Here is a 12,974-nt window from a genome sequence, read left to right as displayed (position 1 = left end):
GGTAGAATTAGGATTTGCATGCCTAGGCGCGCGTCCACTTATAATTGGGTGCACATGTGTGCACGGCCAGGGTATTTTATAATGTGCCGTCATATGTGCGTGCAAGTTATAAATTGGCTATGTATCTGGATGCTCGCCAACGCACACGTTCCAAAGTGCACCTGCACACCAGTTTGAAAGTTACCTTCTTTGTGAATCAGGCTCATCATCAGAATAATAACTACTTTTATGCTTTCCAGTAAAAAAATTGCTCAAATTGTTGTGCAACAATAAATCAATTTCTTACATAACTTAAATGTAAAAAATAAATGACAGAGCATTTGCAAGTATAAAAAGATATGCCCTAATAAAGCAATACAAACAATCAGTAGTTAAACATACAAGCAACAAAAATGTTCAAATCAAGCTGTCTCTAACAGAAAATAAAATATCCTCCCTGGTTAATCAGTTGTAATATTTTTCTTCAACCTTAGAAACTTAACAGCATCCATAAAACTAAGCAGAGCAAATCAAATAGCTAAAAAGTAAAAACCCATTAATCCTGATTCATAAAGGCCTTAGTAAGGAGCCAGGTTTTAACTTCCACCAAAAGCACTACTGTGGAGAAGCAATAGCACTGTATCATTATGCCATGGGTCTAAGTCCTGTTATCTTTTCAACATCAGCTTGTATATAATTTCCAGAGCCTTTGTGAATGATACAAAGCAGGCATGAAAGGGAGGTGTCAAACAAGCGTGTGTGTCCTAGTGAAGTAGGAAAACCTATTGAAAGCTGTTGAATAGTTGCTATATGGACAGATGCCTTAAATCTGTGCTGCAGAGATGGATTCATTTCCTTCAGAAACCAATAAAAATAATTACAAGGAAAAACAGACAGGAAATTACTGCAGGGTTTGCTGGTTCATACAGGAACCTTTTGCACTTTTTTTTTTTTTAATGAATCCACCATCTCTCAGTTCTGTGGTGTTCAGACACCTGCCGTTGCCAACCAGGGTTATTTTTCTGGCCAACGCGGAACACCACATCTCTTATCAGAGAGTCTAAAGGAGCCTCAGGAAATTGCAGCGCCCTTATCTGAGCTACTGAGCACTAAGTTGCTGACAAAGGGGGAAAAAAAAGTCCTTCCAGAACGTTGCAAAGGCAACTTGGCTCTGACTAATTTAAAACCTATCATGCAGATTTCTTTAGGATCAATAATGACAACTAGAACTCTGCACTTGTCTTGGGTATAAAATTAACCACAGCATCACCACACAGTGCCAGTGGCCATTTGGCCATTTGGCAGCCTTGCTGGTTTCACTGCAGTCTTCAAGATCATTTTTCTCAGGATGGAACGCAACACGCTGTGCAAACTGTGCATCTGCACCCTGCAGCAGCTTCTGTGGGCTGGGGAGGAAGGGCGAGGAGCAGCAGCACCATAGGACCTGACCGCCAACCAAACTAGAATAGTCAGCACTTTTCATCAAAATTCAAAAAGATCTGAAAATGGATACATTATCGGGATAAACATCCTGCTGAATATCCTTGAGCAGACACATATCTAAGTATGCGCAGCGGGATGATTTTGAAACCTGACTACCTTTTAATATCCCCCAGATAGGTTTGAAAGAAGTTTTACCTTAACAGGTTATATTCCAGTGAAAGAAATGGAGGGCAGAAGTGGTGTGCAGTCACCAAAAGAGAGCAGATTTGCCACATTGCAAATCAGGTGTGCCAGTCAAAGAGTTGGGATTCATAGATGTGGGCATAAAAACTTACCATTTGGGGGATTTTTTTTTTGGGCAAATAAGGTCTTTAAACTGTAGATGGAATGGAATTAATATTAATTTTCAGACTGCCCACATTGTGACATAATCCCTATGTCCTTTTATCCGCTGGTCTTGCACCACTCTTCAAAGGGAGCTTGTGCATACTGCATATTTTCTCACTGAAAACTACCATGCAAAAGGTGTGCAGTCACTTGCACCTGCGGATAGGTTTTAGCTGAAAAGATGCGCTCGTTGACTTGAAAAGGCTGTCTCTGTGTGCAGACTCTTCCTCTCCCAACCTGAGCACACCCCCTGGGAATGCTTCCTCTCACTGCAGTGAGAGGTGCGCGTGTCGAAGGAGGGACATTTTCAGAGAGTGGATTAGCATAGGCAGAATGCTTTTCACCTGCAAAAGTCACCTTGAAATTACCCTCCCTGTGCATGGCCAGTGCAAGGGTATTAGGCGCCCTAGGCGCCTTCTGCTTTGAGCCCGTCCCCTCCCCCATCACGCCACCCCGCCCCGCCCGGGCTCGCGCACTCTCTCCCACTCCTCTGCACAGAGGAAGTGAAGCAAGAAGGCAAGAGGTGGCGCGAGCTGGGGTCCGGCCTGAGGGAGCCACCGCATGGCTGAGAGAACTGCTGGGTCGGGTGAAGACGGACGGGTCGCTGGCTCTTGCTGCAGCATCTGCTGCCCCTGGGAGTCTGGTGCCCTAGGCCCCCCCCACCTAGTTCACCTAGTGGTTCCGCCGGCCCTGTCCCTGTGTCAAAATACCCTTAGGCGCCAGCTCTGAGTGAATGAATACCCCCCAATATTGTCTCCTGCATTCCTGCGGATTGGGAGCTGAGAGCTCCATGTTGTAGGGCCAACTGGAAGGGCAGGGAGAAGTTGCTTCCATCTCCCTGCTACCTCTCCCACCTCTCCTTGCAGCCTATTGGCTGGAATATCATCAATGGGCTGCAGGAAGACCAGAAAGCAGCAGTGTAGGACAGATAGGCTTCCTGCCTTTTGTGTGCCCCCAAGGTGCAGTGGAGATGGAGAGGAGAGAGCTGCTGGGAGAAGAGAAGGCTGTAAAAAGTGATAGCAGCGGGGAGGTCATGTGATGTGGTGAGCTGGGAAGACGCTTCCTCCTCAGCTCCCAGGGCCCGGCTCTGCTCATCCTGATTAATCCCTACGGAAATCGACAACTATAGCGAGCTAAAATCTGCCAAGACAAGAGCTTATGTCGATAGTCACATACATGCAGAGATACTCGCCAACAATGACAATGAAGGGTGGAAAAAAAGAAAAAGAGAAACCTCGTGGAGCAGAACCTAAGATAGCAGCCGGGGCTGATGCGATAAGCTCGGGTCAGGTTGCAGTCGCTACATAGCAGAAATCAAAGAAGCCATCCGCAATGCGTTAGATGAAAAACTAGCCTCTATAGCCTCTCAGCTAGGAGAAGTGAGAGAAGCCATAAATGAAATTAATCCCCGTATAGATCGTGCAGAAGGCAGGATTTCCCTGCTTGAAGATGACGCGACTGCTTACACCAGCAAAATGGCGGCGCAAGATAAGAAAATTGCCGACCCGCAAAACAAATTAGACGATAATGAAAACAGAACACGTCGCTCAAACCTGCGATTTCTGGGTTTTTCCAGAATCGCTAGAGGAGAGAACTCTAAATGAGGTTCTTGAAAACTGGCTGCCATTGGCTTTAGATCTGCCGGAGCTCCGTGGGAAATTGGTCATAGAAAGAGCTCACAGACTGGCTATAAAAAGAGATGCGACAGGGAAACCAAGGTTAATAATTGCCAAATTTCCAAACTTTGCTCACAAGAAGGAAATATGGTGAGCCTCGCAAAAACAATCAGACCTGCAGTATAATAACAGCCCTATATGCATATTTCAAGACTTCTCGGCTTCAGTCTCCAAGCTGCGCAGAAGCTTCTCACCCATTTGCTCAGAGCTGCACAAAATGAGCATCAAGTTCTTTCTGCAATATCCGGCTAAATTATGGGTATGGTATGATGATGCCTGGCATCTCTGTCACATCGGAAAAAGCAGCTACTTTTTTAGACAAGCTGAAAAAAAAATGTGAATCACTAACCTGCCCCACATAGGATCTGAAGGTCCGCTTTGCTTATAGTCAGGGGTTTGCAAAGACAGAGTCTTGGTGATCAGGTTAAGTGAAGTAAGTTCACTGGTTCTTTTTTTCAAGTGGGTTTAATGTTTGTTAAATATCATAAGGCTGAAGGGCATAACATAGCACAGATCTCGGAGATGGCTACCTTGGTGAAGACACGTCATGATCAGGAAAGTGGGAGGAAAACGGCATCACCCAAGAAATGAAATGCTCTCTCTTGCATGGAGTTGACACTGATGCTGGGAATGAAAATTATTGCTAATTTTTGTGAGGGGTCATGTTAGACGGCAAAACCGAGGATCAATATATATAGCAGTGGGACCCTCTCAGTTCAACATTTTTGCCACCAGACACGGACAGAGAGACAGTTTATTGCATATCTCTTCCAGCTTAATCCATCGAGTAGTCCAGGATGGCAAGTGGGACTTTTAAATCACTATTGTACCACGAGAGCCTGCAGACTATGGCCCTGTAATGTTTAATCAAATTAAGAAGTATCTAAGCAATGTGATTAATGGTGGCAAGCAGATTGACTGTAGGAGCTTTCCAAACTTCAACACTAGGAGAGGGAACATTAATATCATGCTGAACTAAAGAAATATATGGAGGATATCGAAGGAAGCAAATACGGCTATAGTTCAGACATCACCAGTGATTGAGAGGAACTGAACGGAGGAAATGCCACCATTTAAATACTGTTGCCGGGATGCGTTAAAGTGGCCAATGACTGAGCACAGGGAGATGGATTGTTCTCAGAAAACACCGGCTTCTTGACCGGAATAGCCAGACCCTAATGGAGAGTAAAGACCTTATAAGTATTACCACTGCTTCAGAAAACTATATATGGCCCAGCACCGAAGGACTGTGAAGATGCCAGATATGTAAGACTGAACAGCTGTGTTAGCAGTGCGAACAAAACCATCATTGGTTCTACGAGTGACCATTGTTAACCTTCAGCCTGACGCCGCATGAAGAGCAGGGTTCCTGGGCACATGGAACCGGACCTCATTACCTCAAGAAAGAGGACTCATATCAGGACTAAGGGAATGAGAGCTATAATACTATGGGAGGGAAGGGAATTGGAAGGGGGATGGGTGGGGAGGAGGGAGGAAATCACAGAATCTTCTTATTCTTTGGTATTCACACGTTAGTAATACTAGACTCGTTGCACGCTAATGCTAACTCTGGAGTAATGGTATTGGTATTCACTCAGAACTGGTCAACACAATTACTTTACCGGAAATTTTGGTTCAGGATGGCCAGGCTGGGGGCCACCCGACTCACATATCTCAATGATCTCTATCAAATCCACTTGTCATATTTTTCCTATGAATAAATTAGTTTCTTGGAACATAAATGGATTGGGTTCTCCCTTTAAGTGGAAAAAAGTTCTATCTCATCTTAAAAGATTGCAAACAGACATAGCTTGCTTACAGGAAATGCATTTGTTGGCCATTGAAAGTCAGAAATTACAAAGAGAGTGGGTAGGTACATGCCTATATGCTGAAGCATCCCACAGAAAGGCAGGAGTTGCTGTTCTTATCAACAAAACTACGAATTTTCAGGTACACACGAGTATGGCAGATACAGACGGTAGATATATATTGGGTTTTGGAGAATGGTATGGCACTCCAGTCACCATTTGTTATGTCTATGCACCAAACGCATATAATCATTCTTTTTTTGTGAATCTCATTAATATAATTAATATACATCAACAAGGAAATCTCTTACTAGTAGGCAATTTTAATTGCATTCATGATATAAATTTGGATAAGCACCCTACTCCACTACAAAAACATACAGATCAAGGACGGAAATCGATAAGAGAGAAAGACTTCCTATGCCAAAACCTTCATATTACTGATGCTTGGAGACTACTACACCCTGAAGAGCATGATTACACTCATGTTTCGCGTTCCCATTTATTGTTGTCACACATTGATTACATATTAGTCTCAAAAGAGTTTTTCTTACATGTTCAAAAGACAGAGATAGAAACTTTGGCCATTTCTGATCATTCTCCGATCTCAGCCACTTTTAACCTTCGGCCTGACATTGCTCGTCCTCATATTTGGCGATTCCCAGCACACCTTAAGGATGACATACGATTCCAAAACTTTTTGAGGGATAAATGGCACGACTTTCTCACTAACAATCAACAATATACTAGTGAACCCCAACTGTTCTAGGAAACCGGTAAAGCAGTGTTAAGAGGAGAAATCATTGCTTATGTCCAGTATAGAACTAAATCCTTAAATCAAGATATCTTACAATTAGAGAATGAATTAAAATTAGCCAAGCTTGAGCTGAACCAACACCCATCAGAGAATAATAGAATCATATTCCATAATATAATGGGGTGTTTAAACATGTTACTCCACTTTAGAGCTCAATATGTCCTTAGAAGAATTCTTTAAATTTGGAAATAAACCGGGAAAAGTCATGGCCAACTTGGTTGGGTCTTCCTGACAGAAATCTCACGTACTTTGCATTAAAAAAGGCAATGGAGAAATATCCCCTAAGCAAACAGACATAGGGGAGGCATTCCGATGCTTCTATGAGGCTTTATACTCAGATGATATAACAGATACGGGAGAGGCAGAGAACTCTTTCTTTCACAATCTTGATTTACCTAGGCTTACCAAGGCCCAAGAAGATTTTATCAATTGGCCAATACAGACCTTTGAAGTCCTCCAAGTGATCAATTCAGTACAAACAGGGACGTCGCCGGGTCTGGACGGCTTCTCCTATGACTTTTATAAAATTCTTAGTGTTCATATAGTGGCACCGCTGACAAATGTCTATGCTGATGGCCTTCAAAAACAGAGATTCCCTGACAGTTTTAATCTTGCCCACATCACAGTGTTGCCTAAACCAGGCAAAGATCCCTTCTATCAGCCTCTTACAGGCCCATCTCCTTTTTAAATTGTGATTTAAAATTGCTAGCAAAGGTGTTAGCAGACCGCTTAAACATTGACTTGCCTATGCTCATATCCCATCATCAAGTGGGGTTTGTTAAAGGATGGAAAGCGAACATGAATATAATTAAATTATTAACAGCTTTTACGATTTGCCAAGCCCAGAATATCCCAGCTTTAGCCATGGGCTTTGACTCCAAAAAAGCATTCGATCGCGTCTTGTGTAATTACTTATTCTCCGTTTTAAATAGATTTGGGTTTTGCAACTAATTCTTACAATATATTTTACTATTATACGACCACCCAGTATCGTGCATCCTAACTAACGGATTTATATCTGAAGATGTTCATATACAATGGGGAGTCAGACAGGGATCCCCTTATCACCCCTACTATATATTCTCTCTATAGACCCCCTATTACGATGTATAGCAGCTTCGCCAAACATTAAAGATTTTAGGGGCCCACGTCATGTCTTTACTATAGCAGCATTCGCAGATGACGTATTAGTCTTTCTCACAGACCCACATAAATCTTTACCAGCAGTTCTTCACTTGCAGCATCAATTTGGGAAATTCGCGGGACTAAAAATGTATTTATTTATTTGGTTTTCTATACCGATTTTCAATTAGTCATATCACCCCGGTTTACAGCATAACATAGGAATCTATTAACACAGATTTCTACTTTTTACATTGAAACTTTGTAACATGAATAACTTTGTGACATGAGGAACATTGTAACATGAGTAACTTTGTAACATGCATAACTTTGTAACATGAGTAACAATTTGGACTGTGGGGAGTCATCAGTGGCATTATATATTATAACAGAAGCAGTGGAAGCATTGTAACTTTGTCGTGTATGTAACTAGATAAGTTGAATTGTTGGCATTGTAAATTATAACAGAGGTAGTGGAAATTGTAAATTATAGGAGAAGTAGTGGAACACTGTAACTTAGTAACCTATGTAACAAAATAACTTGAGTCGTAGGGGATGGGCATAATATAGGATTATGCGGTTCAGTTGGGGGGTGTTGTGGGAGGGGGAGAGATGTGTGTGTTGTTGGAGGAAGGGGACTCATTGTAGTGTGGTTGGTGGTGGGTGATGTGTGGTTGTTGGATATGCTTTTTTAAAGAGCCAGGTTTTAAGGTTCTTTTTGAATGTTTGAGTTGTGGGGTCGAGCCTGAATTCCCTTTGCGATGGGTAACAAAAGAGCTCAAATACTTAGGAATCAGAATACCAGTACAAATTCAAGATATGTACAAAGCTAATGTGCAACCCTTGTTACATCATACCACAATGGTTCTAACGTGTTGGAGCTCTCTACCTCTATTGTTAATTGGTAGTGCAACTATTCAAAATGATGTTGTTACGTAAATGGTTATATATACTACAGATGACTCCTATGTGGGTGACCCAAAGAGATTAAAAAACTTTACATAAAGCTCTGAGATTTTACCTGTGGCAAGGAAAAAGGGCAAGAATGCCACTATCGGTAGTGATGAGACCAATGGAAGAGGCGGGATTGGGCCTTCCCAATTTATAATTTGGCATGCTGCTTATGATTTGTGAGGGATTGGCTATTGACCCCATACCAGAGCCTTCTGGAGTGGTGGGGCGTACCATGACTCAACTATCTACTCCAAATTGACACACCTTCAGTCCCGAATCATCTGAGACAACATTTATTATTCAGATCATGTAGACTAGCATGGTTACAACTCTGTACCCTTTGTCATCATCCTCATCGTCTATCTTTCTTAATCACAACAGCTCTCATCTTTGGCGTTTCCAAACTAAGGGTGAGGCCCTGGAGCTGGGGGAGATATTGACAGCTGAGCTGCCAGAACTCAGGGCTTGCAGGTGGCAGTGTCCTAATTGGACTCTGCAGGTACGGGATTGGCTCTGGCCTGGAATCTGTGAGGGTCCACAGAAGTGCTGTAGGGGATGGAGAGGCAGGAGTAGTTCCAGAAAAAAAAAAAAAAAGATGTGCTGTGACTCAGGGAGCACAGAGCAGGGAAGTGATCCAAGCCTGTGGGCAAGTGGGGAGTCACAAATTGAGAGGTGACCTGAGCCTGCCGATGCGCTGTGGGGGGGGGGGGGGGTGAGAAATGGGGAGCAGTGAAGGCATTGGCGAACCAAGCCTGCAGAGGAGGAGAGCTAGCTAAAGAGGGGTGATGAGGGAAGGGAAGGGAAAGGATGTGAAAAGAAACTGGGAGGGGAAGAGAAAAGGATGGGTCAAGGGAAAATGGGTAGCAGAGCAACCTAAGGGAATGTAGGGAGTGGAGCAGGAAGAGGGGGGTATTAAACTCCCTGCCCCAAAATATAAAATTCAACATATATTCATGCAGGATAAGAAAACATTTAAAAATGTAGAAGTCATAAGGAAGGGAGAGAGAAAAAGAGGATAAGATGGGGAAAGCAGAAAGAAGAAATTAGAAGAACGTGAGAGAAAAGGGGAGGTTGAGAGACAATGGTAGGTACAGGTGGGGAGAGAGACTGATGGTTATGAGTTGGGGGTGGGCAGACGAATTACTGCTAGGACTTTGAGTGCTTCCCCGGCTTTTGTTTTGGCCACATTACCTGCTCCTTTCTGGATATTTAAATATAGGCTGATCAATCACACTCATGACCCACTGCCTCTGTATCGCTCCATAGTGGGACCGCACCTTGAGTGCTGTGTGCAGTTCTGGTCACCCCATCTCAGGAGGGGGGGGGGGGTGGAGCTGCACTGGAGGGAGTGCAGAGAGGGGCGACCAGGATGGTGGGGGGCATGGAACGGCTGCCCTCTGGGGTGGGGCTGGGGAGGTTGGGGCTGTTCGGTTTGGAGAAGAGATTATGGAGGGGGATATGATGAAGGTCTGTGGAATTGTGAGGGGACTTGGGTGGGTTGATGTGGATCGGTTGCTCTCTCAGATGGTGGGGGGACTCGGGGGCACTCTGTGAAGTTAGCAAGTAGCTCATTTGAAACAGGTCGGAGAAGGTTCTTTTTCACTCGGTGCATAGTTAATTGGGCTCTGGAGTTCATTGCCAGAGGGTGTAGTTGGGGAGGTTAGTGTAGCTGGGTTTGGATGGGATTCTGGGGGATAAATCCTTAAACTGCTATGACGGTAATTGAAAAGCAACAGTAGCTTGTGATCTATCTAATGTTTGGGTACTTGCCAGGTTCTTGTGGCCTGGATTGGCCTCTGTTCGAAACAGGATGCTGGGCTTGATGGACTCTTGGTCTGACCCAGTATGGCAACTTCTTATGTTCTTATGTTCACTGCTCTGCAATCACAATCGCTTTCAAAAGCTGCCACCTATGAAAATACCTTGGAATTTCTCAAATGTATGGTATGGCATTTTCTTTCTTAAAATTTGAGAAGGAAAACATGATGCTGACCTCCACTCCACTCATAAGATGTCTGAATTCGGGGCAGATAAAGGCGCTTCCTGCATAAGCTGCATCAACATGCATCCAGAGATTCTCTTCATTACCTGAAGGCAAAGCAGATGAGAAAGATATGAGAATTTCATGGACGCCAAGCTGTCCCTCTCCTCAGGGCCAGTGCTAGTATTTTTTGCTGCCCTATGTGAAAACTTATTGTGATGCCCCCCCCCCCCACCCAATTCATTCAGTGCCTGTCCCGGGCCTATCAAATAAGCCCAGATCCATCCTGCAATCTATATTTTTAAAAACTGACAAGGCCCCATGCCCAGAACCCATGGATAAGGAAGTGTATTAGGTACCCTAGGCAAACCTTACAGCCTTGCACCCCTCCCCCACACACACATATACAGACACTCCCATACCCTTTACAGACACACACAATTAACTTATGCATTTATAACAAATATTACATGAAAAACTGCATTCAAGAGTACATCTTCTGAGGCAAAAATTTCACAACATGCATATTATATTTACATGTACTCATGTGGTGCCAACCAGGAAAATCTGCAAAAAAGTCACTTGGAGCTCCTATGGCATTAGATTATTTATAATATGTATTGGATGCAAGCTTGGCCCTCAGAAAGCCATGAACAAACAGAATTACCATTACAATATAATAAACCTCCCATACCAAAACAACCCTAGCAACCTTATCTATGAAAAGGCAACACCAGGCCCTAGAACACCAATAAAACTCAAATACCTCATCTCAGTCACATATACAGAACACAGAGAGACCCTATCCAATTACAGACTAAAGAGATAAGAAAGTGTAGACAGAAATGTGCTGAGAAGAACTGAACAAAACCCACAACAAGCCTGCCTCTATGTGCAGAGCAACAATGGACAGGAACATTACCATTCTTCATAAAACATTAAATAAAATCAAGAAATATAAAACATTAATCATAATAGTTAGGCATATTCATAGAAAGAATATTTCAGAGCAGTTAATTAATAGAATATCGAAAATTTCCCAAACACCCAAAAAATTTAAAAAATCTGATGAATAAAAAATCCAATTAAAAATGTTCTATCCCCCCCCCCCCAAAAAAAAACCCAATATTTCAAAAGAGCAGAATCATCATATTACACCTAATAATTAAAAGTAATAAGGATTAAAAAATCTGCTCTCCATACCTGGGATCTGATTTCCAGTCACCCTGAGATTGTCGTGGATTGGGGGAGGTAGGGCCGCACAAATGTTATCTTCTCTCTCACACACATGCAGAACACCACATTCATTCTCTCACACACTCCCTCTCTTTAACAAACACAGGCTGCCTCTCCCTCTCCCTCACAGATACATTATATTATAAGTGTGTGTTTTTTTGTGTGTGTGCGTGAGTCTGCGAGAGCCTATATGTGATACATAGGCTCCCACAGGCACAAAACATACACAAACCCACAAGCTTTAACACTGACACATTCACAGGCACCCAGGTTCTCACACAGACACACACATAGGCTCTTACACAGTCACACACACACATGCACACAGGGCTCTCACACAGATATACACACTCACACATAGGATCTCACATAGACACACACATATGCACACACAAACAGGCTCTCAGACCACACAGGCTCTTACTTATTCATACATACATACAAGCTCACACATATTGCGGTCTCCTGTTATCATTGGGCTGTGGTGGGATGAGCTCCACCACGAGCCCGCGGGCCTCCTGTCCTAGTATCATCGGGCCATGGTGGGATGAGCTCTACCACGGTCCTGCAGGCCTCCTGCTATCTTCGGGCCTTACAGCCCACCAAACTTCCTGCTTGGGGGGGGGGGGAAGAGGGGGGGCTGTGAGCGGGAGAGGGTATGAACATGCGCCGGTGTTTTCTCCTTCTTTGGCCGCTAGCTGGTTAGTCTTTACCGGCAGCCCACAGCCTCTTCTGCTGCCGCCAGCCCGCTGCCACCCTGAGTGTGCTGCTCCTTGCAAATGCACAGTATGCACACCCAGTCATGCCAGGTCTACCTTTCCTGCATATCTTGTAATCTGAAGTGATTACAGTCTCATAGAAACCTTTTCTGATCCATTGTGTGTGTGTGTGCGCGCGTATGGGTGTAGGAGTGTTTGTATGTAGCTGTAAGTGTAGATGCCTGGTTGGTGGGTGAGATTTACTCCATCCACTCAATGGGACTGATTTCTAAAGGATCAGTAGTGAGGTTTTGAAAATTGCTGATGGCTCACTCATTGGCGCAGGCTTTTGATGGATTAGTTTAAGAAGGTATTTACTATGTCATTGCTACTGTCATGTGATAGGTATTCTGGCTGATAGATGTTATGATATTGCTGCTATTTTGCGACTGTATTTATTGACAGGTATCATGTATGTGTTTTATTTATATTTTAAGACTTTAATATTGTTACCTGCCTAGAACAGGCAATAGTGTAGGATATAATCTAAATAAATCAAGGGATGTCTTCCAGCGTAAAATCAAGGGATGTCTTCCAGCGTAAAACTTTTGATAAAATAGGCACCAAATTAGTCACAAAAGTGGTGTCAGTATTGTAAGCAAGGCTGTATAGAATATAAAGTGTGGATTCAGAATCAAGACGGTCCCCTCTACCATCAACAGTGCCATAGCATGAATACTACTCAGTTGTCACCACCAACCGTGATGTCATCATCACTGCCATTGCTGCCTGCACTGTCTTTATCTAAAACCAGTACTGGATTCAGGCATACATAAAGTAGGCACATGACAAGGACCCAGAATCAAGAGGGGC

General features: G+C 43.5%; 1 protein-coding gene across 3 annotated transcripts in view; it reads right to left on the bottom strand.

The window, feature by feature from the left end:
* The window catches only part of DDC (dopa decarboxylase), a 315,358-nt gene that overhangs the window by 121,345 nt on the left and 181,039 nt on the right, over positions 1 to 12,974 (bottom strand). For all 3 annotated transcript variants that reach the window (XM_029589726.1, XM_029589729.1, XM_029589727.1), the window contains exon 8: positions 10,180 to 10,274. In XM_029589726.1, coding sequence (XP_029445586.1) covers positions 10,180 to 10,274 — 95 coding nt within the window. The remainder of the gene's footprint in view (positions 1 to 10,179; positions 10,275 to 12,974) is intronic.

Source organism: Rhinatrema bivittatum, chromosome 2, assembly GCF_901001135.1.
Source record: "Rhinatrema bivittatum chromosome 2, aRhiBiv1.1, whole genome shotgun sequence".
Classification (NCBI taxonomy): domain Eukaryota; kingdom Metazoa; phylum Chordata; class Amphibia; order Gymnophiona; family Rhinatrematidae; genus Rhinatrema; species Rhinatrema bivittatum.
Note: the sequence above shows the minus strand (reverse complement) of the source record. Positions and strands in the feature narration are given on the sequence as shown.